Raw genomic sequence first — 24,509 nt, forward strand, 5'->3', positions numbered from 1 at the left:
TTTTATTGTTTATTTTTTCTCAGCGTTTTCTCTTCCTCTCTTCCGGTGTTTTGGAAGTCACTTTTTATCCTTCTCCTTTGACCAAATTCAACACCGATCAAAAACCCTTACTAATAACATTTTATAATTATCCCCAACAAACAGACAAATTAAACTCATAAAGAACAGACTATACTATTTATATGCTTTTATATAACGTGGGAAAGTGGAACAATCATGCTTAAGAGAAACTGCACTTTAAGCCATGACTGAAATCATGTCCCGCCTCTTTCTTCTTTCAGGCAATCGTATTTCTGAGAGAAGTCACACAGAACAACGGAAATTATCTGTACATTCAACTGTCACCTAAGGTTCTTACGTTTTTGCTTGTTCTTGAGACCGTCACTTTTCATTTCGTTATGGACTTCGACTATCAAAGAATCAAAGGTCAGATTTTTGCAATTTCTTGATTAGTGTTTTCAATGTATTTAAAAGTAACAATTGCCTCTTCTATCTCAGCAAACAGAAAAACAACAATAATGGAAAGCTCAGAAAACGTATATATAATCTTCCAGTTACGTTTTTAAAAGCTGCCAAATGCTCAGTAATTGCTTCATTGTTAAATGTAGGGTAAAATATGAATATTTGCTATTTTGTGAAGATTTTCCAGTTTGCATCTGAACAAGATAGAGAAAAGACAAAAAGAGAAGGGTGATGCAAGAATACATGTTGAATGTTTTCTAATTGCCTATTATGACAGAAAGGACATAATTCAAAATGACCTGATTTACGAAATAATTCTAGAGGATCAGACCAATTTGACTCAACGGTTCTAAAATAGGATGTAGACTTTTCGCTCACGATAGTTTCACAGTGATGTGAACAAGTGGGGAGCTAACAGTAAGTGAACAATGCACACGTTCGTTAAGTGCATTAGTGGCCACAATTGTGGAAACACCTAGCATTTTTGACATTACGCTTTAAAAATTACTACACGAATATTGGCGATAATGTTTATAAACAAAAAAATTTTGAAAAATATCATATATTGGGCGATTAAATAATAAACTGGAGCAACAGCTGAATAAAGTTCTGCAATCTCTAAAAACTGTTAGTGTTTCCACAGTTTTGTCCACTGGTGTATTTTTAAGGCTTTCGTAAAATGCATGGAAAGGTCGTTCCCTGCTGGGATTCACATTGAAAAGCTTTGAAGTATCAGCGTGGTTCTTCGGGCATTAATATGAAGATTGTCATTGGCAGATACTGAAAAGCAACAGCGAGATGACGTCCTGCGTACGCTGCCAGTTCCACGGAGGGCTGCAGTGCAAGGCAGAAATGCATCTCAGCCCCCTCCCCCTACTCAGATCCCCCCCATCAAACCAAGGAGAAGTATAAAGTGCCGAGTCAAGATGCAAGACATGGTAGGCCTCTTCACACAGCCTGCCAGCATCACGCGGTAGTTTGAAAAGCACCTGCTATTCCCCGCGAGCTGTACAATTCATCCTTAAACTGGGATCTACACTGGCCAGTCATTTTTGTGAGGTAGATCCTTGAAAATCTTTGCGGAAACTGTCTCTTTCGACACGCCATCGATAATGTGTGGTGGTTTCATATAGTGGTAAAGCATTATGCGTTATACTGTCGCAGTAACAGGTTGTCCGCATTCATTTCTCTGCTCTGGACCAGTCTGTGCCTCTCTGCCGTGATACATGTCAGGGGTGACATTTAGTGGTCTTCTTCAAAGAATCGGAAAAAAATACTGACAAAGCACACTGCAACGAAATAAACTTCCTGTTGACTTGATAAAAAAAAAAATAGAAATGCGAGCGCTTGTGGTCAGTGCTTTAACAGGATGCCTCGCGCTCTCAATCTGTATTTTAGAAAAAAAAAAAAAAGTTTCCATTTCCCCATTTCTTGTTAATTCATCACTAGCTATATCTGTACGCTGATCAAATGTTTGTTTTTTTTGTCGTTGCTTTCCTTGGCCAGAGCGACTCACAGAACTTATCGCTCATGAATATGTCGCTGAGCGGAGCACTGGAGCCTCTTTCCACCTCGCTGCGTGCCCGCACGCTGCTGTGGTTTGAGACGTCGCAGCTGCCCCGGCTGCGCAGACCCGGCCGGCCCCTGCCCAGCTGGCTGCACGGTTTCCTCACACGCAAGTAAGGCTCAGGTGTCACCCTGCACGTGATCTACCGAAAAAGGGCCATATGCTTTCGTCTCACACCTGTTCATAATTCACATTACCCTTTGTTTCGGTATCTGAGCAACTAGGAAACGTCCACCAGTAGTGGAGGGTGGTTATGAACTAAGGGAATATACTCACAACGCATAGCTGTGACGTTCTAGCCGTATGGCCAGATCATCCAGTGTCTTTATCAGTCACAGCATAGATAGTACAGTTAAATGGACATTAATGCGTTATCAGGGCTGGCCGTAGCTGTTCTGGCACCCTGGGTGAGATTCTGTCAGATGACGAAGCCGCAAACAAGAGAATAAACAGAATTTCTCAGAAAGGGACATGCAGACTTTAGCGTCTGAGGTATGGGAATGGCAAACCATTCTGTTTTGTACTATATATGTCGGTGTGGCAGCGTTCAACTATCGCTGGTAGAGCAGTCAGCTCAACTGGCAGACGAGGACAGAAATTAACACAAATTCCTTGCGTGTGCCACACATACATTTGGCTAATAAACCTTATTCTGATTCTGAAATTAAATGAAGAAGCCAATGAACCAGCATTATTCCGCTTCTTTACGTTGTCGGTGAAATGGGACTTAATAGCCAACGCTGGTGGATAATGGCTGTATATATGTATGTGTGTGTGTGTATGTGTCAAAAATGGGCAGGGGTATGGCTGATCTAACCCTAACCCTTTGGTATGTTCCTTTTGCCAAAAATCTAAGTGTTGCCACTTAAATATGGACAGGAACAGTGTGATTTTGTAATGTAGGTTGTTCAAGAGCCAATTCTATCACACAGTTCCATCAGGATTGCCTTGCCAGAATGAAACCACTGGCAAGCCACAAATCCTCATTGAAAAAATAATCGCCATGATCTCCAAATACTCACTCCCTTCATATGTGGCTGTGGTTCTAACACAGCCGACTCTGCCATGATGGTGCTGCGTGTAACATACTTACACACGTGCTCACACGTGTTGGTGCCTGCTTTGGCTTTTCTGTATGCAGAACTGCTATCGTACATAATAAATATCTGGGTGAATATAAAATCCTTCATATGTTGATTCACTTAATACAACTGCTAAATGTTATCTGCATATCAGATACAATAAAATACTCCTCTGTTTATTAACGCCAGTGGTGTTGGATGGAGTTTGACCCAATTTGCCCCAGCAGCAGACGTGTGGGTGGTTTGGGTGTGATGTGCATCATGAAATTGCACACATGCAATAGTCACATTGTGAAAATATGTGACGTAAGAAAGATTTTTAAATAATTAAAAAATAAAAAAGACTTCCGATAAAAAACAGATCATTTAAAACTTTTAAGACTCAGTAATGCAGTGACTCAGTGAAAGCTAGCACTCAGAAATACGGTGAACTTTACATAAGTATAAAAAAAATAAATGTACAAATCATGAAATATATAAGTAATACATGCATACATTTTGGTCATGAAAAATTGCATAATTAGCTCTGCACTTATTCATTTATCTATGTCTACATTTCTGTATTTATACATTTCTTCATTCGTTTATTTCTGTATTTCTGCATTTGATGATTATTTCTGTCTCTCTGTGATAATAAGGTAGGCGAGTCTAACCTCACTCAGAGCAGGATTGGAAAAAGAGGCGGGATCATTTTCGCTCTACTACTAATGCCTTGGCTTGATGCGGCTGCTTTTTGGCGCCCTGAAGAAATGTGACGGAAGAGCCCAAGAGTTTGATTGGTGGCTGGTGTTGTTGCTTTTTGACACGCTGGGATATTTTTTTACGACTTTTTTATGAGTCATTGCTAATGATTTAGGATTACCAATGAATGATTGTGGGAACCAGGCACCAAATCACAACCATCTACTTCCTGTGGATACATCAAGCCAAGGCATTAGTAGTAGAACCAAAATGATACCGCCTCTTTAATTAGTCCTGGAGTATATGAAGATTGAACCGCCCACCTTATTAACATACCTAAAGAAATACGGAAATACATGAAGAAAGGCATAAAATACAGAAATGAAGAAATAGATAATTATGTCAGTTTCCATGACAGAAATGTCTGTTGTATGTATTTATTTATTATTTCATGATATATCTGTACATTTATTTATTTATACTTTTGTCATAACTCTTAATTCTTCTTATCAGTGTTATCTGTATCATGACACAAACGACTTAAATAGCCAAAGACGCCGTCATGAACGCTGATCACAAAATCCAGAAATATCAATGTGATTTTTTCCCCCAATATTGTTCAGGTCCAGAAAGTAAAAATCCAAACCAAGATTTTGTTTTAACCAACCAGCTGAGTATTCTGCGATTGTGACTCTTTATGTTCAACTGGTTGGTTAAAACAAAATCTTGGTCTGGATTTTTACTTTCTGGACCTGAAATGTGCGCCTGTGACATTACTGGTGAAAGTAAACTGGTGATTAATGCGCATTTCACCAAGCGCTAAAACTAACCGTAAATTCAACTCAGAAATACATTTTTTATCTGAAGTCTATTTCCGCTGAACGTGCGACTGCTCTGGACCATTCGTAAACGTGCAAGCTTTTCCAGGAGTAAGTTTTCTTTAAAATTCCCCAAATCTTCGCACGAATGTGCGGTGCGAAGGTGTCTCGTCTTTTTCGTTTGTACTTAGCCTTTATAATCAGCTCCCAGATTCTATTGGCTGTCTCTTTTTCTTGCTCATCTTGCAAATTCAGCCATTGAGGAATGACGCATTATTCGGACGTTTAATGGGGGCTGCAGATGGTTGTCCTGTCAATAGATGTCGCTATATTAACGATGTAAATGACTATAATGCTACGGAATGCTACCGCGGGTTTATCTGATGTTTTTTTCACTCGCGCTTATTCGGCTCCTAATTAAATGGTGCCCCAGGCGATCGCCTATGTCGCCTATAGAGTGGGCCGACAGCGCGTGCTATTCTACAAATTGCACGGATTTCTACTTTATGTTTAAGGTTTACGTTTTATAGTGACGTGAACACCCCTCAGCCGAATACTTCAAAAATAAATAGAATGAATCTGTAAAAAGACATTTCAGTTCAAGTTAGTCTAAAGAGCTATTCATATTTTGCAAATCCATATAATGGATTTTTAAGGCTTTTCTGATAGCCCAGTTCTCGTCACTGGAAATATTTTATGTTTCCGGTAATTTATGAATTAGGATGTATTCTAAATGTATTTTTCATTTTAAATGAAATAATTCTGAATTGAATAATAATCACGTTTCTGATTACTTTTAATTGGCTTTTATGAACACAACTTGTTTCTTGATTTGCTGATGTCAGGTTCTTTGGGCGACTAACGTTCTTGCTGTGTATATTACTCAATATATGATAAGAAGAAAAGTAAATATCAGAGCGATGAGCTTCTGCACATCTCCTTCTTCAGGGAGGCGGAGGAGTTCCTGCAGGACAGAGTGCAGGGCTGCTTCCTTTTGAGGCTCAGCGAATCCATGATTGGCTTCGTGCTCTCCTATAGGTAAGGCAGTCGCTGGTCCACCTTGTGCCACCTTGGTTCCCCTGTGGTGGGGATTTTCCTGAGTGGAACCACTGCGGGTTCCCTCACGTTGCAACGTGATGTCATGTGGTCAGTTATTTTATTACAGAACGTCCTGAATGAAAAGCACAGCATTGCTACCTGTCTTCACTCCCCCTGCCTCAACCTTCTGCTTCCAGGGGCAAAGACCGATGTCGGCACTTCATCATCCAAGAGGAGGGGGGTGGGGATGGGGGTGGAGGGGGACGCTATCTCATTACCGGGGAAGACAGCCGGCATGACAGCCTGCAGGAGCTGGTCTCCTATTACACACAGAACTACGTGGGGCCCTTTGAAGAACTGCTCACTGTCCCCTTTGTCAAGGTATGTCTGCTTATCCCACACACACATACAGGCATGTACAGTCACAGTCACACACATACAGGCATGCACAGTCACATACACACACATACAGGCATGTACAGTCACACACATACAGGCATGCACAGTCACATACACACACATACAGGCATGTACAGTCACACACATATAGGCATGTACAGTCACATACATACACACACACACATACAGGCATGTACAGTCACAGTCACACACATACAGGCATGTACAGTCACACACATACAGGCATTCACAGTCACACACATACAGGCATGTACAGTCACACACATACACATACACATACAGGCATGTACAGTCACAGTCACACACATACAGGCATGTACAGTCACATACACACACACATACAGGCATGTACAGTCACACACATACAGGCATTCACAGTCACACACATACAGGCATGTACAGTCACAGTCACACACATACAGGCATGCACAGTCACATACACACACATACAGGCATGTACAGTCACACACATACAGGCATTCACAGTCACACACATACAGGCATGTACAGTCACACACATACACACACACATACAGGCATGTACAGTCACAGTCACACACATACAGGCATGTACAGTCACATACACACACACATACAGGCATGTACAGTCACACACATACAGGCATTCACAGTCACACACATACAGGCATGTACAGTCACATACATACACACACACATACAGGCATGTAGAGTCACACACATACACACACATACACATACAGGCATTCACAGTCACACACATACACACAGACACACACACACACAGTCACACACACACACTCACTCTCTCTCACACACACACACACACTCACACAGAGGTTTGTATTTATATCTTTGTGGGGACTCTCCATTCATTTCTATGGGGAAAACACTAATCTCAGCATCATGTCCTTAAACCCCACCCAGCCCTAACCTTAACCATAAGTAACCAAACTAAATAAAAGACTTTTGGTATTTTAAATTTTTTGATTGCATTCACCTTCATCTTCTTCTTTGTTGCGACCTGAAAAATGGCCCCTGCAACAAAAAAATAACAGGTTTTTATCACATTTTGGGGAACATTTGGTGCCCAGAATGTAATATAAACCTAATCCACACACACACACACACACACACACACATTGAAAGATATCACATCACATTAGCTTTTAGTAAATGACTTTCTCTTGATCTAGATCTCACAATCTAAAGTCATGTCATTGTGCACAAAGTTATGCCTGGGGGGGGATTCTGACGATAAATCTGTCCCCTCCAGTATCTGGGCTCCTGAAAGTTTCCTCCTTTCTGCCGCCTTATGGGTTTCCCTGATTCAACTAACTGGCTTCTCTAAGTTGCATGCAGTGCGCGATGCTTTACAGTGCTTCACAATCTGGCTACTCAAAGCAAACTCAGGGTGTTTTTGGGTCATGGGGGGAGCCCCACAATAGCATTGGGTAAACATGCAAACCCCATACAAACACAGCTGGGCCAGAGACTCAGGCCCCAGTCCCAGAGCCCAGAGGTAACCACTGTGGCACTATGCTGCCTGTAAGTGAACCTTATTCAAATCATTAAGCAAAAGACCATGTGCTCTCGCTGCAACCTGCGGGAAGATGGGGTTGGACACCCAACCTGGCCCACATCCAGCCCCGCCCATATCCAGCCCCGCCCACATCTAGCCCCGCCCACATCTGTCCTGGCCAACATTAAAGCAAGGAACTTTTAACACGCCCCGTTCAGGTGAACACACAACTATTTTGCCTGTCATTTCACTGCAGCTCTGCATCGCATGCAATCCATAGAGGACATACGTCGTTACTTTTACTGTCTCGCTATGTCGACATCACCACTCATTTTCTCAATATAGCCAAAGCAGTTTTGTTAAGATCATCAGTCATCTTCTTGCCATCACAAAACAACAAAAGTCGTAATCAGACATCCGGGTTTGTGAAGAGAAAATGGAAGCCTATTTGACTAACAAAGGCTGATGCTATTGAATCTGCACAGATTCATTAATCACTTGTCCACTAAATATCTAACATCTAACCCCCCCCCCCCCCCCCACCACCCCCATTTGTTACACACACGGGAGGAATTCTCCCCTGTTGAGAGAAATGAATTTCAAGCCCTGAATGCATGTTCTCTATGGAGTTCTGTAGCATTCCTTTCCGGTTGGGTGTCCAGCTCCGCCTACCCGCAGATCACAGCCAGACACACTTGCATCCGCATGTCTTTTCTCATTAATCTCTCAGGGTAACGATGGCAGTAATGTGGTGACATCGGGTGACGTGAAGGGATGGGGGGTGCGGAGCAACACTGCAACTGGATATGACGCGGAAGTCACCCCTTTAGCTCCGCCCGCTGTGCCCCCGACACCCAGATCCACTGAGAACCCAGTCCCTCCCTCCAATGGGACGGATGACTACGCAGTGGTGAAGAAAGTTCTGAAGAAGTCCCATTCTCTGCTTGATGTCCATCCTGCGACAAACACAAACGTGCTCAGCTCAGAGGTATGGCCCACACTATCCAGTCACACACTGTAAGACGCTTTAATCTACTTACTCAGCAGACGCTCTTGTCCAGAACAGTGTGTGCGAGCACATTTAAAAACAACAGGAGGTGATTCAAAGTGCTTTCCAGTTTAGAAAAAATTAATTAACAAACTGCATACATAATAAAATATAGAAATAAAATAACATGAAAATGTGTATGCAAGAAACGAAATAAATCAAAATAAATAAATAATCAAATTAAAATTAAGGAAAGGATCTGACAATGTCACTGGAATAGCTGGGGATAAGGGCCTTGCTCAAACACCCACCAGTGAAATCACTTTCTCAGTCCTGAGAAAGATTTGAACCAATAAGCTTCTGGTCACTAACACAGACTCTGAACATGTAGAGGCACACGCCACAGTTTTCTGTCCCCTGGGTAGAACACATGGCTCTAATCTTGGTAAAGTGATTTTTCCATAGTAATATTGCAGTATCTTAAATGCACACCCTGCTTATTCAAACTTCCTCACTTGAATTTGCTGCTGCTGCTGCTTTTGTTTCGCCCAGGTCTCAGACTGCATTCCTGTCACCTCCCAGCATTTGTTAACAGCTGCGGAAGGTGCCGGAGCCGAGGGCGGCATGGTGGATGCTCCATACGCACGAGTAAACAAGGCCCCCCGGGCTGCTCGCAACACCCCTGCTTTCTACATAAACATCCCCCCTGTGGGCGATGCAGCCCCCCTTCTACCTCCCCCACCCCCTCCCCCTTCCTCTTCCCTTTCCCACGAATCAGCTGAGGAGCAAAAGTACTGGGAGATGGTGCCCCTGCACACGTACGAGGAGACGCACCACCTGAGGCGCCCTGTGGAGTCAGACGACCGGATTGACTTCTACGCTGTGGGAGGGAGACAAGTGGCTTTAGACAGTGCCGGTGAGACAACCTTTGGACCAAAGCGATGTACAAGCGAGGACCAGAGAGCAGGGTCAGACAGTGTCGCTGGAGCAATTGGGGTTAAGGGCCTCGATCAAAGACTCAACATTGATATAACTTTTCCAACTATGAGATTTGAACTGATAACCTTCTGATTGGGGAGAGACTGGGGGAATGCCTATCTTCATAGGGTCTGAACAGCGATGGGTAAACGTTACATTTAGGGAGACAGGCAGAGAGAAGAGTGTTATAGATGGCTGTTTTTGAGTTGCTATATCTCCATGGTTGTGGGTTTGAATCCCACCATCACCTTATGTGTTTAGAGTTTGTATGTTCATGCAATCTTGTGTTGCTTTTCTCTGTATTTCAGTATCCTCCTGAAGTACACAGTTAGGCTAAATGGTGTCACTAAATTTCCCGTAGTGTGTCAGTGTGTGTGTGTTTGCTCTTTGATGAAGTAATATCCTATCCAGGCTGTCCAGTACCTTGTCCCCTATGCTGTCATGAGGCAGGCTGGATAAGTGGTTGTAAGATGGGGGAAAGCTTTTTTTTATGAGAAATGCACTCCAGTTGCAGGACAATAATCTGGATATTAACAGATCTTAATTTCAAATTCATTTTGTTTCTTCCCAGAAATCCCCCAAAACCACTTGTACTCAGAAGTGAATCTGAGGGGAAGAGAAGTTCAGGATCAAGTGCAAATCCCGGGCAGAACAGGCCCCAACCTGCCTTTGAGACCCCCTCCCAGAACCTCCAACTGCCCCTCTAGGTCTGGAGGAAACCTACAGGTACCTGAATCCTCTTGTATTATCACCAGCTAGTGATCTGAAGCATGATGCACAGTAATGTTCATTGTCATCTGGTTTAACCCGTGTTTCTGCCCACTATGGATTTCTCCAGTTGCTTCCATGAATAGATACCCAGGTCCCTAAAGCATCATCATAACTACGTACTGAAAAGGATACTCTAAGTGGCTTATTGTCTGCTGTGGAACCTGCACGAAATTTCGATTGAAGGTGGCCATGTTTTGTGTCACAAGAGTCGTATTACACAAGAGTCCCAGAAGGCTAATAACATTTGTAACATAAGAACGAAGAGGCCCGTCTGTTCCTTAGCTGTGAAAATGTCACGGTTTCAGTGAACTCGGAATCCGGATCGGGCAGCGTCTCACTGAGATGCACTGCCCATGTAACCTGCTTTGTTACACAGTTGAATTGAAAAATTACTGGCATTATGTGATGAAAACATCCAAATACATTCTCATCACTCTCTCCATTTTTAACTCTTTACTTGTAAGTTATAAACTGATCGTCAGTGCGTTCAGTCCTCTCCACCACTGCCATCATCTCCACCATGCTTTGCTTTGGTCTCCTCCTCCACTGCTTTTTCCATCACCTCCACCTACACTGTCTTCATGTCATGCTCCATCTCCTACACCGTCTTTTCCATCTTGAAACGCCTCCTACACCACCTCACTCTCAGCCTCCATCTCTTTCATTGCCTTTTCCATGTCCTCCAACGCCGCCTCGATCTCAGCCTCTAACGCGTCCAGGGATCCTCTTTCCTGTCCTCCATCCCCTCCACCGCTGTCTTTTTAACTTTGTCTCCTCCGCCACTTTCATTTCCCCACCCTTATCTTCCTCCACCACAGCATGGTTCTCATCTCTCTCCCTCACTTTACTTTTTTGTTTTTTGATGTTTTTTTTTCCTTTCTTCTTTCAGAAAGATACACTTATTTGCCTGGATTTTCTTTCTTTTCTCTTCTTTTGTTTTCTTTCCTTTTCTTTTCTTTTCTTCTTTGCCATCCTGCTGTTCTGATACATCCCCTGCCTCTTCCGGTGCCACTGGGGGCACAAACCAGATTAAAAAAGCCCCCCTTCATGTTTACGTGCCTCTTATTCAGTGTCTGATTTGCGCTGAAGTGTAGTAAGTGCTTCCAGCCCATGTTATACCTTCAGGATTATGGGATTCCGGTTGTCATAGAAACATTCTATTTAAAAAGGTCTCTTCTATCACTTCGTCTGTGGTGTCATTTCCTGTTAAAGAGCATTTGTTCGCACAGTAACAGCACATATTGTTACATAGCAAGCATTGATTCCTGCAGAAAATTTCGATTGTGGCGGCCATTGGGGAGGACAGTTATATTTATGGGGGTGACCATGGAACACCGTGTCTCTTCTGTGGAAATAAAATAATCCATATTTTATTGTTATTATTTTGCCGTAGGGTGGCAACAGGGGTGGCCATGTATTTACTAGGCCAGCCCACCCTTTATATCCAGCCCTGGTTGCCAGGCCTGTAATGATTGTAATTTAGTGTTTTCTTCCCCCTAAAAGCTGGAAGCCAACATGACACGTGTCCTACCACCTCGCTCTCGGATGCCCATGCATCCAGCCCCAGAGACACACCTGTCCAATCCACAGAACTCTGTATACGAGCAAATCCCAGCGAGAAGCAACCCCCCATGAATCCTTCTCCTACAAAGATGACTTTCAGTGGGGGGGGATATCCTGCCGTCCTTCTGTTTAATCCTGCCAAGCTAGAGATGCAGCTGCAAAGCAGAGAGAGGGATCACAACGTAAAAAGGATGGGAAAGTTCTTCAGGGTAAAGTCCTAACATAAAGGGCTATAGGTATGCCAAAGGGCTATAGGTATGCCAAAGGGCTATAGGTATGCCAAAGCTCAGTGTGTCTTTCGGTATTTATGTACAGTACCAGTTCAACGTTTGGACGCGCCAAGTCACCTTTGAAAGAGAGTGATAGAGTATTGCATTGCATGGCCTGGTCACCTGACCTAAACACAGTAGAGATGGTTTTGGGGGAGTTTGACCAGAGAGTGAAAAAGCGGCCAATGAATGTTCAGAATATATGTGGGAGCTTCTTCAGGACAGCTGGAAAAGCATCCCATGAAAGAGGAGAAAGTAAGGTCAGCCACTTCCCTGAACAACTGGGGTCGAGGGCCTTGCTCAAGGGCACCAATGGTGGGATCATTCAGATGACCACAGGATTTGACCCAGCAACCTTCTGAGTCCAAACTACAAATATATTATTTTATAGCTTTGAAAATAAATCTTTCTATGAGTAGGTGTGTCCAAGCTTTTGACTGGTACCGTAAATGTGTATATGAAATATAGGTTTGTCTGATTTGTATTACATGTGTTGAATAATATCGCATAAATTGTCAATCTTGAAATTTCTTAATACGGTTGCAAATGTGCAAATTGTCATGCCTTTAAATCCTACTTGTGGTATTGAAATGAAATAAGGGTCTTAAAGACAGTCAGAAATATGAGCTATTGATACAGATAACAGTACGCTTGCCAACCACATGTCCAGTATAGGGACTCTCTCACACACACACACACACACACACACATTTTTATGTTCATATCTTTGTGGGGACTCTCCATTCATTTCTATGGGCATAACCCTAATCACAACAATGACGACCTTAACCCCTACCCAGCCCTAACCTTAAACACACATATTTGGTTCCCATAATGTAATACTGTATATGCATAACCCACTCACCACACACACATATTATTATTAAATGGCTGTATTGATGTGCAGGGGCGGCATGGTGGTGCAGTGGTTAGCACTGTTGCCTCACACCTCTGGGACCCAGGTTCGAGTCTTCGCCTGGGTCACATGTGTGTGGAGTTTGCATGTTCTCCCCATGTCATCGTGGGGTTTCCTCCGGGTACTCCGGTTTCCCCCCACAGTCCAAAAACATGCTGAGGCTAATTGGAGTCGCTAAATTGCCCATAGGTGTGCCTGTGTGAGTGAATGGTGTGTGAGTGTGCCCTGCGATGGGCTGGCCCCCCATCCTGGGTTGTTCCCAGCCTCGTGCCCATTGCTTCCGGGATAGGCTCCGGACCCCCCGCGACCCGATAGGATAAGCGGTTTGGAAAATGGATGGATGGATGGATGTATTGATGTGCAATATTCAAGTTCATTTGCTCCTTTCTGATTACATTTCTGGGTATGTCTAAAATCAAAACATGTTGATCAAACTGGCTGACTAAGTACTAAAATGTTTGTTTTCAACTTTCAAATAGGTGTCCAATTGTTGGTAACTAAGTCGCTGATTACCCTAATTTAAGTCATTGCATGAATGACTACCTGACTCATAATTTATTATTGTACTTTTTAAGGTATATTTATGGTTAACAATTGTATGATTAATTAACTATGAATGACTTGTTTGTCCTTGAGTCAGCATTACTGGTGCCAAATAGGCCCTTCACTGTCAAACACAGAGTAACTGAATTACTGTGTTGTGGAATTATGAGTCACAATCAAACTGTTAGTTGAACAATAAACTGTTGGATACATTGAAACTAACCTTCATCTCCACTGTTATTAGCTGCTGTACTACCTGCAGTTAGACTCTGTAAGCTGTCTGAAGTTAAGCAGGTTTGGGCCTGGCCAGTACTTGGATGGGAGCCCAACTAGGAAGGCTGGCTGACAGGTTAGCCCATCCTGTGGACGGTGTGGATCCCAGTGCCCCAGTGCAGTGATGGGGACATTGTGGCCGACAGGTGGATCCCTGTGCTGTAAAAGTGGTGTCATCCTTCAGATAATGTAAAACCAAGACCCTGACTATCTGAGGTTAAGAAAGATCCCAGGGTATCTTTTGAAAGAGTAACGATGTTACCCCAATGGCTAAAGCTGGCCTTATGAAATCTGGCCTCCTAATCATCCCCTGTATCTGATCGGTGAATTCTCTCCTGCTCGCTCACCACATTAGCTACTGTGTGGTGAGCGTACTGGTGCAGAATGTCTGCCGTCACATCGTCCAGGTGGGGGCCACACAGCCGTGGTTCTATGAAGTGTCTTGAAAAGCGTTCCGTAAACACAACTTTCATTCATTCATCCGGTATGTAACAGGCAGGTCAGAATATCTGATCTGTTGGCTGTTTGCTGTAGGGACAGATCAAACAGGCCGATAGATAGAAGGTTTTATTCTAAAATGCAGTTTAACTTTATCTCTGGTGTGAATCTCTACAAGGTATTTATGAAGGCAGAAGAAGCATTATGTTGGATTAACCACATCATAATGGGCTTTTTACTGGTGTCTGAATAACCATTTAAACACAGTAAGCACAAACCCATTCCTGTTTTAAAACAATTGACAATTTGTGTTGGTAAATAGAAAGTAAAATTCCTGAGGTTAATTACAAAACCCTGTCGGACCAGTCAGACCTGCTGATTGGTTAAGATCCAGGACATTCAAAACTTCTAACTTTTTTATACAGAGCTTTCCAATACATTCAGAAATATCCAGTTTAATATTAAGTAAGACTAAATCACAGTATTTTTGTACAGATTGTCTTATAATTTGTTTTACTCTTACTTTTCTTTTTCCTGTATTTTACTCAAATGTTAGGAGCTGCTTGAAGTTTTCCAGTGTATCACTCAATTGAATAGGGAACATTTTTTTCCATCCATCCATACATCCCTCCACCAAGTACTAAATATCGCTGGTGAAATTGACGAAGAATGTTTTTAGCTCAATAATGTAAGAAAATCTATGAATATGTTTACTGGAATCTTATCTATCTTTAAAAAAAGAATCTGAAAGCATCAAGTCCCAGGCAGAACAGCCCTCGACCTGCCTTTGAGACCAGCTAGCGATCCGGAGAGTAACGCAAACTAATCCCACTGTGGATGGATTATTATGCACTATTCATTGGTACCTCATTGTTGCCTGATTTACCCATCTGAAGGCAGATTGGACCATTTAGCAATTGAAGCAGATAATTTCCCTGCCCTCTATGGATTTATTCAATTGTTACCATAAACAAACACACAGGTCCGTCGAGTATCATCATGACTATATGCTGAAATGAAAGCTTTTATTGGCTGATTGTCTGCAGTGCTGCCCGCAGAAAATTTCCACTGTGGTGCCGCACCCTGTCTCTTCTAAGAAACTAATTTGTTTTGTATTAATTAGAAGTGGAGTGTCTGCAGGGGCTGTGGTCACCTCTGGCCACTCCTTAGATCCACCCCTGGGAGCAAACCTGTGCAGATATGGTACTGAAGGCCTGGATTTAATGAGCGGCGGCAGTGGATGCAGTCAAAGAGGCATGAAGGAATGAAGCGGAGAGTCAGTCAATGGGTGACAGAAGATTTACAGAGGATATAGGGAATATTGTCATTTAAGAAGATATATATCTATAAGAACCATTTACAATAAACAATAAGAAAATGAGAAACCTCAATAAATTGTCAAACTTTGCCCATGGGCGTAAATTATTGGGGGGACAAGAGTTTATAACCTGCCAATAATCAAAACTGGTTAAAACACCTCCTCCCCCCCCCAATAATCACATGTCCCCCTAAAGGGGCAGAGACCTCAACCCCCCGCCCCATATTCAAACCAAAGACACGCCTTTACATCAGCTTACCATTTCACAGACGCAAACACGATTCCCACCAACCACATCACCATCTTTTGAGGACAGCCAGCCCCTGCCCAGCAAACACACAGCAAAGGTCGATGGGGTTAGCAGAGCATGCAACATACCACTGCTTTGCTAATATCACGGAAAAGATCTGAACTGCCCCTGAAGAAGCTTCAAATATCAGCGAAAGAACCAACAGCTCAGCAGCCACAACATCGTTTAATAACGGAGACAAACGAAGTAAAGCTCAACGAAGTAAAAAGACATTGGAAACATATTGCAGCCCTTAGGTGACCGATGATCTTCTCCCCTGCAGACATAAACATAAGTTCTTACACTCTCCGAAAACAAAACTAACAATTTGTACCTTTGCTTGCCCCTCGGGCTGCACCCTATAAATTGTACCTTTTAAGGTCCCTCAGAGTCCATTTCTGTACCTTAAAAGGTACAATTACCTGCAGCTAATGGTACAATTGGCAGACCCTTGAGGGTACAGCCCCACTGACGAGCAAAGGTACAAATTTCTACCCTTTTTCCTGAGAGTGTATACACCGGCTTTGTGGTTCAAATGCCACTAGCATGCCGTGCTGAAGCTCATAGAGGTTTCTTTCAGCAATTTAAGATATGAAAACAGTCTATTAATTTAGAGGCAAAAACAGGGGTACAGGAATCTCACTGATAAAGTGCATGATGTGTCACCCTGCATGACTCCCTAAACAGCTGCCTAATGTCAAACACAAATGGAATGGAACAGTGATACTGTATTCATCACATACTGTCAGAAATAAAGAACAAAGGGTACAAGTTTGTACCTTTCAAGGTACAGAGATGGACTCCGAGGAAGATCCCCAAGGTACAAACAACATTAACGTACCATCAATGGTACAAATATGTTCCTCATAGTCCATCTGGATTCCTATTCAGCTGCGATTGTTTTATTACACAATCATTCTGTGTCTTTATTGAAATGGCCTAATGCATTCCCAGGAATATTCCGGTTGCTGGGGGGGTCGCACTTTAGTCGGAAAACCTCTTAAAAGGGCAGACATTTCCTCCATCAGAGTTGGAAGAAGAAAGCTAGTAAACTTAAGCCTAAGTGATATGAGGAAAAAAAATATCTATTTCACAACGTTTCCATCAATACAGATAAATTCATAAATTAGTTTAAGTCATTAATTGCGTTTAATGACTGTTAAGAGAAGTACACACTACTGCTAATGAAGATTTCATACGTTTTGACTGATCACCAATTTGATATATTTACCTGAAGGAATGGCACTCAGAGACTTGTTTCATTTTCTGAATTTGGTGTTACTTTGCAATGTGCGTGTGGTTTCTCTTTGAAATATTGCTATACAATCCGCTGCAAATAGATAATGCATCGGTTGTAATGTTATGTCTGTCAATAACTTCGGTTTTCTTTAAGATTCCTAAACCAGGTATAAAACTGTACCAGGAAAACTGGAAACACTGGTCAAACAGAAATTTCCATTCAAGACACACAAGATGGAGTAAACAAGAGTTGTCTATTTAAGAAAGTTTAAGAGACGTTTGCAAAGGCCTTCTCTGTGATTTTTAAATGCAATTATCTTGCAACAGAACAGTGATACAGTATATATGTCAGAGATACATAATAATAAATGTAACGTGCACGAGTATAATAAAAAATCGGCTAGCTGCTTTGACTGCTGTCGCATTTAAAAAAATACTCCATTTTCAGTTGTTGACCATCCCACACAGTCCTACCAGGCATTAAACTCGCTGACAGGTACCGCGCTACACCGGAGCCGCGACCTCGTGTCACGTGACGAAAGGGCGAAAAGGCGCTGCCCCTTTAACATACGACCTTCCCTTTAATGTTTCACCTGGCCACACCTGGAGCGCCGCCGGTCTGCTGGCGTTTCGCAATAGAAACCCCACAGTTCGCGCTCTCATGGTCATTTTCGTATTTCCTCCTTTACGATGAATACAGAGCTCGGTAAGCTTGTCAGATGCTTATATTTTCCATTCAGGGGACTTTTCCGAAGGTTTTGTTCGTGCTTTACGTTTGTTAAACCTGGCAGATATCTGTATTGCTGTTGAGCTTTGCTTAGGTATGACGGAGTCGGTCAGTCGGTTGCTGCTTATTTGTCCGATCTAACAAGCAGTGTTGTAGGTCAACAAGCCCGAACAACGTTAAAAGATCGTTTTCATTGTGTCAGTAATACCGTGAGTAGGATGCGACATAAAATAACGTTGTCAGTGGCGTGTTGTCGTGATCGTGTGTAGGAGTATGATACCATTAATCTCAGAATGTTTTGACAGCTTTATAAAAGTCTTATGCACAAACAATCACCAGTGTTGCTTTTTCTAAGCGTTTAAAAGCAACAGTTATTGAAACGAGAATTCCCCAACCTGTAGTCGGCAAAGTTGTTGTGTTTGACATTTTTTCCCCCCCCACAGTGAGAAATGTAAAGTTTGATGTTGACAAAGGGCTCTGAATCCGGACATTGAGAGTACTTTAGCCCGGCATGTTGGGACACACAATCAGGAACTAACAAAAGTGCGTGACTGGGTCGGAAGTCCAACTGCAGCGAAAACGCACAGACGTTACAAAATGACTGAAATGCTGTCTGTGAGTTCGAAGCCAGATCAACAAGTCCCCCAGCCCATCGGAGTCATAGTGGAGCCGAAGACTCAACTGGGGAACGGGCTGGAGGAAGACGAGGAGAAGAAGCAGGAGGCATGGGACGAGGAGCAGTGCGTCACCTCTGCCAGGTTTGAGCCCAGCACCCTGCCCTGCCGGGGGGCTAAAGAGATGGCGGATGAGGAACAAGCAGGAAGTGTACGCCTTGGTAAAGAAGGGATACTGGAGAAGAAAGCAACAGAGGAGGACAGGGGGAGCCTAGACTCTGGGTCTGTACACGTGGGCCAGGAGAGCAGGACGGAGAGCGAGAGGGAGCTGGGCCTGAAGCAGAGGGTCCCATCAGACGGCTGGCAGGAGAAAGAGAGGAAGTTGGGGATGGACAACCGGGAGGTGGGCGACACGGACAGCCTGAGGAACAGCATGCCCGAGAAGACCGCTCAGGTGTTCCACCCCAACGTCACCGTCCTGCAGCTCTCCAGGCAACGGCACACCCAGGGAGACGGCTGCCCCCTACTGGCAGATGAAAGAGGGTGTCACGCCCACCATGGTTCCCAGGGGGCGCTGTCATATTCCTGTTACTATGACAGAGAGGACAAACCGTCCATGTGTAAGCGCACCACCCCCACTCCACTGATTAAGCTTGTTATTACAGTCACTAATAAGCCACTTTAGAATTTTACCACATCCGTACCATATTGTCCCTGTAGGCATCAAAATTAATGGAACTGTTTTAAGCATATCCTCTTACACATTGCCATCTCACTGTACTGCATGAATTAAAACACACTGCATCCATCCAGTGCTAACTGCTTATGCTCAGTCATGGTGAGCTCGGAGCCAAGAGTAATGTGACTCACTAAAGCGTTAATGTGGTGAAATCCATCAGATAGCGTGGCAGCTCCTAGATGGGCCTTCGTGGATGATTGTTGGTGAAACTGACTCCCTCTGTCTCGCCAAGGCTACAGCAGCGGAGTCCGCAGCAGCCTGAAGGCCACGGCAGCGATGATCATGGGGGCTCTGATCTTCCCGGTCCTCGTGTGGGGTGGTTATGTCTTCTTGCCCTTTGATGCCCCGCTGCTCAACACTGCCCCCGAGAGGCTGGTCTACACGTTGCGCTGCTCCGTCTTTGCCCTAGTTCCTATTGTCATGGGTGAGGAAGTGAATGGTGTCGCCATGGAGACCTTGTTTGCTTTATAGGTCTCTATTGAATGAAAGTCACAGTGATGTCTTTGCTTGTCCCCTTGCAGGTGTTCTGGTTCTGGGTGTGTCCCGACTGCGGTTCTGTTATGTGGAACCGATGTATGAGGGTCAGGTGGAGCCCAGGGTGGTGGCCGTCCATCGGCACTACATCCACGACTCCATCTCCCTTTTCTTGCTCTACTTCCTGCAGTTGGCTGTCATGGCAACTTACTTGAGTCAGAAGTGTCTGAAGCTGGTGCCTTTACTGACCATTATGTTTTCTTTGGGCAGGTAATTCGACATAAACCCTTTAGGTCTGTTACGTAGTGGAGTGCTGTCATTAAAAAATGCATGTTGTGACATGACTTAGAATAGTCAAATTTGTCAGCAATCGACATAAACCTTGTGATCCTCTGCCTCTTTGGAGGCTCCAGGGGTAATCTAGGGTTTACTGGGACTTGTGTTACAGCTTTTTGTTTCATATTGGAACGCCACAGTTAGTCTGGAGTTACTTCGGAGCCTTGTGGAGACTGGCGCTAAGTGTATAGTATATCTCGGTATTCCCTAGAGGTGCAGTCTGTGTGGGAGCTAATCCTGTCGTGCCCCGCAGGCTGGTCTACTGGCTGTTGGCAGCTCTGGGCGGAAATGGCGCCCGTGGCATCGGGTTCGGCATGTCCTTCCTGCCCGTGCTGGCCATGCTCGGGGCGAACTTGTACTTCATCTTCACGCTGGAGGCCGGGGGGAGCATCTTCGCGGTGGAGCCCCTGCCCGAATCGGCCGAGGCCCCCCGCCAGCGCTTTTGGGGCTAGAGCACAGGAGCGTCGAGCCACTGGAGAGATACGGGCTGATTTAGCGATTACGGCTCTTCCGGTTTCCGGGACTATTGGCTCCACGGGGGTGAGATGCTGCCCGCGGCACGATCTTGCGCAAAACGGACAATCACAGAACCGGAAAGTGAATACAGAATACAAGAGTGATGGTGGATATGGGGCCATTTTCTCCAAGTGGAAATTGCTTAGTGCTGTACAACTTGCATTTGTGAAATTACTGCATGTGGGGGAACCTGCTGCATTAGGGCTGTTTTGTATCACGTGTGTGACAGAAACTGGACACTCCTGCACTGTAATTACACACCCTAAAGGATGTTGCTTCCTCTCTCTTGTGGTTTCTGTTAATTGGTATTTAAGCTGAGATGTTTTCACATAGATGGGAGTGTGGTTCTCTTTGGGGAAACCACTAATTCCTAGTTTTGGGAGTAAGTGTAAGGCTGTACAGTGGTGTATCCAACCTGTCATTCGGGTCTTATGTGCGCGTGTCTTTCTTCTCCATGAAATTCACCGAGTCTGAATCCGTCATAAATAAACAAATCTGCGGACGGGGAAAAATGCTTTAACCCATTTCATGCCACTGAATGATCATCAAAACAACGCATTAATCAAAGAAATTGACATGTAGCAACGATTCTACTATATTAGGCATTTTATTATTGCATGATTGCCGCCGCTGCCTTTGTCTTGTCATTCTGTATGTTTGTTTACTTGATAAATTTTCTTTGCGCTGAAGTATATATCAGAACTGATTAAAATGACTGAAATATTGGGTTTTCCCCGAAGTGTTTATTCATTCTTGTTTGTAGTTTTGCACACGGCGTATGTAGTGTCATTTTATGGATAAACGAAGCGTGAAACTAAAAAAAAAAAAAAAAACTCAGAATATGCATGTGTGTTGGGGCACTTACGTCACACCGTGAACAAGACAAACAAGTTTAATAACTGTCGGAGGGCAGGAAGTTTGCCATGCGCCTCCACTTGGTGGCGCATTCACTAGGGAGTGAAGCGCTGCGGGAGTACCCTTCGGATAGCAGTGCCACAACGAGGGGGTTACATTAAAAGCTGTAAAGTCGGGGTCGTGAACACTCGTTGGCACTCCACCCTTAATGTAGCGTGATCGGAGAATGGCAACATCGCAGGGGCGAAGGAAGCACTGTGCCTGCCTGCTCCGGATTCGTGAGAACTGCCCGTTCCGCAGATTGCGGAAAGGCAGATGCTACGGTAAGACATTAGTAATGAACGGCTGGGTCCTATCAGTTATATAACAGCGTATTAAGTACTTCACCATTTTGGGATATTCACCAGAAAAAGGTGTATAATTGTGACGTCCCACTACCTGGTTCTCTGATCAGATGCATTCTAAAAAAGGGTGATTCGTGTTCTTTTAGGGACTTTTATAGAGTCGTCTAACAGTGAATACACAATGAACAACGGGTACTATTCTGTAATGAAAGTCAAGAATTGCTAGTGGTTAGCTTAGTGTGCTTTGGGTAGTAGTGACTTCTTGTTGTGAAAGCTTTTACACACGCGCAAACAACTGCTATTTTGTAAGTGAAAGGTGGATCTTCACCTAGACTGTGTGAGCATTATGTGCGAAGCCTGGAGCATTATACGGAGTAGCTGTAATTAAAGCGTTATTGTAAATATGATGCATTGTAACAGAAGCAGAAGTGAGAGTCGTGACTCTAAGTTCCGACTTCATATGGGAAGTTAGAAAGATCCATGTTATTTGCTAAAACGAGAGATTGCTCTGCTTTTATATACATCTTAAGCACTGGGTTGTGTTTCTGCACTAAGCAGACTGAATTAAGTTTACGGTTAATTACAAAAGCGCTACATTCGGAAAACAATGTATACAGTTATTCTATGGTCAACACATATAGGCTACTCAGCGTGCCAGAAACATTGCGTCATAAAGGTATTATGACTGTGACTTTGCTCACAAAGAGATTATTAGTCGAATAATCGATGTTTGGCTGTCGCCGCAGATATCCAGAACGCGTCGGTACAGCACTGGGCGCAGCTCGATGGCAGCGCCACGTCGTCTCACGTCGGGCGTGCAGCCGGTGAAGTCCCTCCGGAGTCCCATTCTCAAAGCGACTTGTGTCTGCCCGGTCCTCAGGTCCACCTTCCACAAGTGGAATTCGGTAATGTTCGCAAGTCACATAATGAGTTTTGGCAGGAACTCGACATGATCGAGTTTTTGGGCAAAATTAGATGACGTCCTTGTAGACAAGATTCAAAACGTACGCCCCATATTTTACAGTGTACTTCCTCACCACATGCTAATTTAAAATTAATTGCATGATTTGGTTTGATTCCTCACTCACCAGTGCAACATAATTTATTCTGTAGCAGTAACGAACAATATATGAGTGTGAAATATATGAGTGATGGTGAAGAGCCACATTACAATCACAACGATTTAAGAGCCCTCTGAAATGTGTTGTACCACATTGTGGGAGCCCTTTGATGTTGGTGCCTGTTTGGGGTGGGGTGGAGGAGGGGGTGCTGAGGGTGTCTGAGCAACTGTCACTTTTTGCTCACCAATAATCATGCAAAATTGAGCAAGGGGATAGCTCCCCCAATGACCCAGTTCTGACCCCCCCAAAACCTGCAGCTGTAGATCCAGGCGGCATTGAGTGCTCGCCGAAGCCCCTGGCCCCCCGCACTGTGACAGTCCCGGGCCCCGTGCGCCTGAGTATCCCACCAGCTCACCCTCACCAGCACCTGATCGCACAGCCCTGCAACAGCAGCATGGGTGAGGAATGAGACCTTCTGGCTCTAGTCTGACACTTAGCCTCTTACCACTTTTAAGAAAGTGGAAAAATTGTTATTGTTGAAACACCACAGCACACAACGAAATGTGTCCTCCACATTTAACAGACATAGCAGTGGGCAGCTATTGTTTAGCACCCGGGGAGCAGTGCTTGGGGGTGGTACCTTGCTGGTCGGGGATTCAAACCAGCAACCTTTCAATCACAACCACACTTCCCTAACCATTAGGCCGCCACTTACAGGCTACTCAATGGTATTGCAACGGATTTCAGTTTCTTGCCACCAGAAATAGCTGTCTTTCCCCTGCCCTCCACAACAAGGCTCTACCGTTCTGAATCCATCTAATCAATGCATCGGTCTCGTTTCAGAGGTAGACAGTGGCATAGACCCAGAGACAGGAGAAGCCCTAGAGTGATGGAGAGCAGACGTTCCTCCTGGACACGCAGCACTGTAAACGTGCACAGATATGACAGCTTGTCGTGTGTGTTATACTCCACTGAGCGGCACTTATGCTGTCGCCGCTGCCTGTTTCATACTTCATCCTGCCGAGACACTGGGAATGTCCGCTGTGACGCACACTTCCCGGGAGTCTTCACCATGCTACACACCAGCTGAGAATTTTCACCAAGCTTCATTTTTCCTGGGAATTTTCACCATCCCATACACTAGCTATAACTGGCCATGTCTTATTGTTGCATGGAATTTTCATCAAGCCACCCACCAGCTGGGAGTTTTCACCATGGCACACACTTACTGGGAATTTTCACAATAGCACACTCTTACTGGGAATTTTCACAATAGCACACTCTTACTGGGAATTTTCACAATAGCACACTCTTACTGGGAATTTTTTGCCCTGACACATTCTTAATGGGAATGTTGACCATGGCACAAACCAAATGGGAATTTTCGTCTTGTCTGGCTTTTACTGGGATCTGGTGTTTGTCTCCTATAATGCTTATAATCTTAAAGGTAATTGGCCATCTTGCTAGTGAGAAACAGAATCTATGTTGTGTAATATAATTGTCTAGTGATTTTTATTCCAGTATAAACAAAACGATAATCTTTAATAAAATGTATTTTTAAAAAAACCATGTACGTATGAGTCAGCCAGTTCTGAAAGGACACACACCCTGTTGGGTCACACTAAGGTTTTCATTTAGGTGGGATTATCGCCTCACGCATCCAGGGTTTGATGTTGGAATCTCACCGCC

At 44.0% G+C, this 24,509-nt stretch overlaps 2 protein-coding genes across 4 annotated transcripts; both read left to right on the forward strand.

The window, feature by feature from the left end:
• Positions 1-302: 302 nt before the first annotated feature.
• si:ch73-109i22.2 (SH2 domain-containing protein 7) lies at positions 303-13,819 on the forward strand. 3 transcript variants are annotated; one of them, XR_007399866.1, is made up of 10 exons: positions 303-426; positions 1,240-1,400; positions 1,969-2,141; positions 5,559-5,648; positions 5,846-6,029; positions 8,300-8,557; positions 9,110-9,473; positions 10,107-10,261; positions 11,810-12,105; positions 12,144-13,819. XR_007399866.1 is itself a non-coding variant. In XM_049026603.1 (9 exons), the coding sequence occupies exons 1-9, from the start codon at positions 399-401 to the stop codon at positions 11,939-11,941; spliced, it is 1,545 nt and encodes a 514-aa protein (XP_048882560.1). In that variant the 5' UTR covers positions 303-398; the 3' UTR covers positions 11,942-13,819. The 3 variants fall into 3 exon arrangements, 2 of the variants coding, with proteins under 2 accessions (XP_048882560.1, XP_048882561.1); XM_049026603.1 differs by having other exon boundaries at positions 11,810-13,819; XM_049026604.1 differs by lacking the exon at positions 12,144-13,819 and having other exon boundaries at positions 10,374-11,950.
• A 3,914-nt stretch (positions 13,820-17,733) lies between these two features.
• On the forward strand, positions 17,734-21,284 carry tmem79b (transmembrane protein 79b). Its single transcript, XM_049027124.1, has 5 exons — positions 17,734-17,860; positions 18,325-19,115; positions 19,467-19,658; positions 19,756-19,978; positions 20,298-21,284. The coding sequence occupies exons 2-5, from the start codon at positions 18,479-18,481 to the stop codon at positions 20,494-20,496; spliced, it is 1,251 nt and encodes a 416-aa protein (XP_048883081.1). The 5' UTR covers positions 17,734-17,860; positions 18,325-18,478; the 3' UTR covers positions 20,497-21,284.
• Positions 21,285-24,509: the final 3,225 nt, after the last annotated feature.

The sequence above is a fragment of the Brienomyrus brachyistius genome, chromosome 9, assembly GCF_023856365.1.
Source record: "Brienomyrus brachyistius isolate T26 chromosome 9, BBRACH_0.4, whole genome shotgun sequence".
NCBI classification, from domain to species: Eukaryota; Metazoa; Chordata; class Actinopteri; order Osteoglossiformes; family Mormyridae; genus Brienomyrus; species Brienomyrus brachyistius.

Coding starts and splice junctions, on each gene's coding strand:
- tmem79b (XM_049027124.1), top strand. CDS start 18,479: ATGACTGAAATGCTGTCTGTGAGTTCGAAGCCAGATCAACAAGTCCCC. Junction 19,116..19,466: donor AGAGGACAAACCGTCCATGT/GTAAGCGCACCA, acceptor TGTCTCGCCAAG/GCTACAGCAGCGGAGTCCGC. Junction 19,979..20,297: donor ATTATGTTTTCTTTGGGCAG/GTAATTCGACAT, acceptor CGTGCCCCGCAG/GCTGGTCTACTGGCTGTTGG.
- si:ch73-109i22.2 (XM_049026603.1), top strand. CDS start 399: ATGGACTTCGACTATCAAAGAATCAAAG. Junction 427..1,239: donor CGACTATCAAAGAATCAAAG/GTCAGATTTTTG, acceptor TGTCATTGGCAG/ATACTGAAAAGCAACAGCGA. Junction 6,030..8,299: donor TCACTGTCCCCTTTGTCAAG/GTATGTCTGCTT, acceptor TTAATCTCTCAG/GGTAACGATGGCAGTAATGT.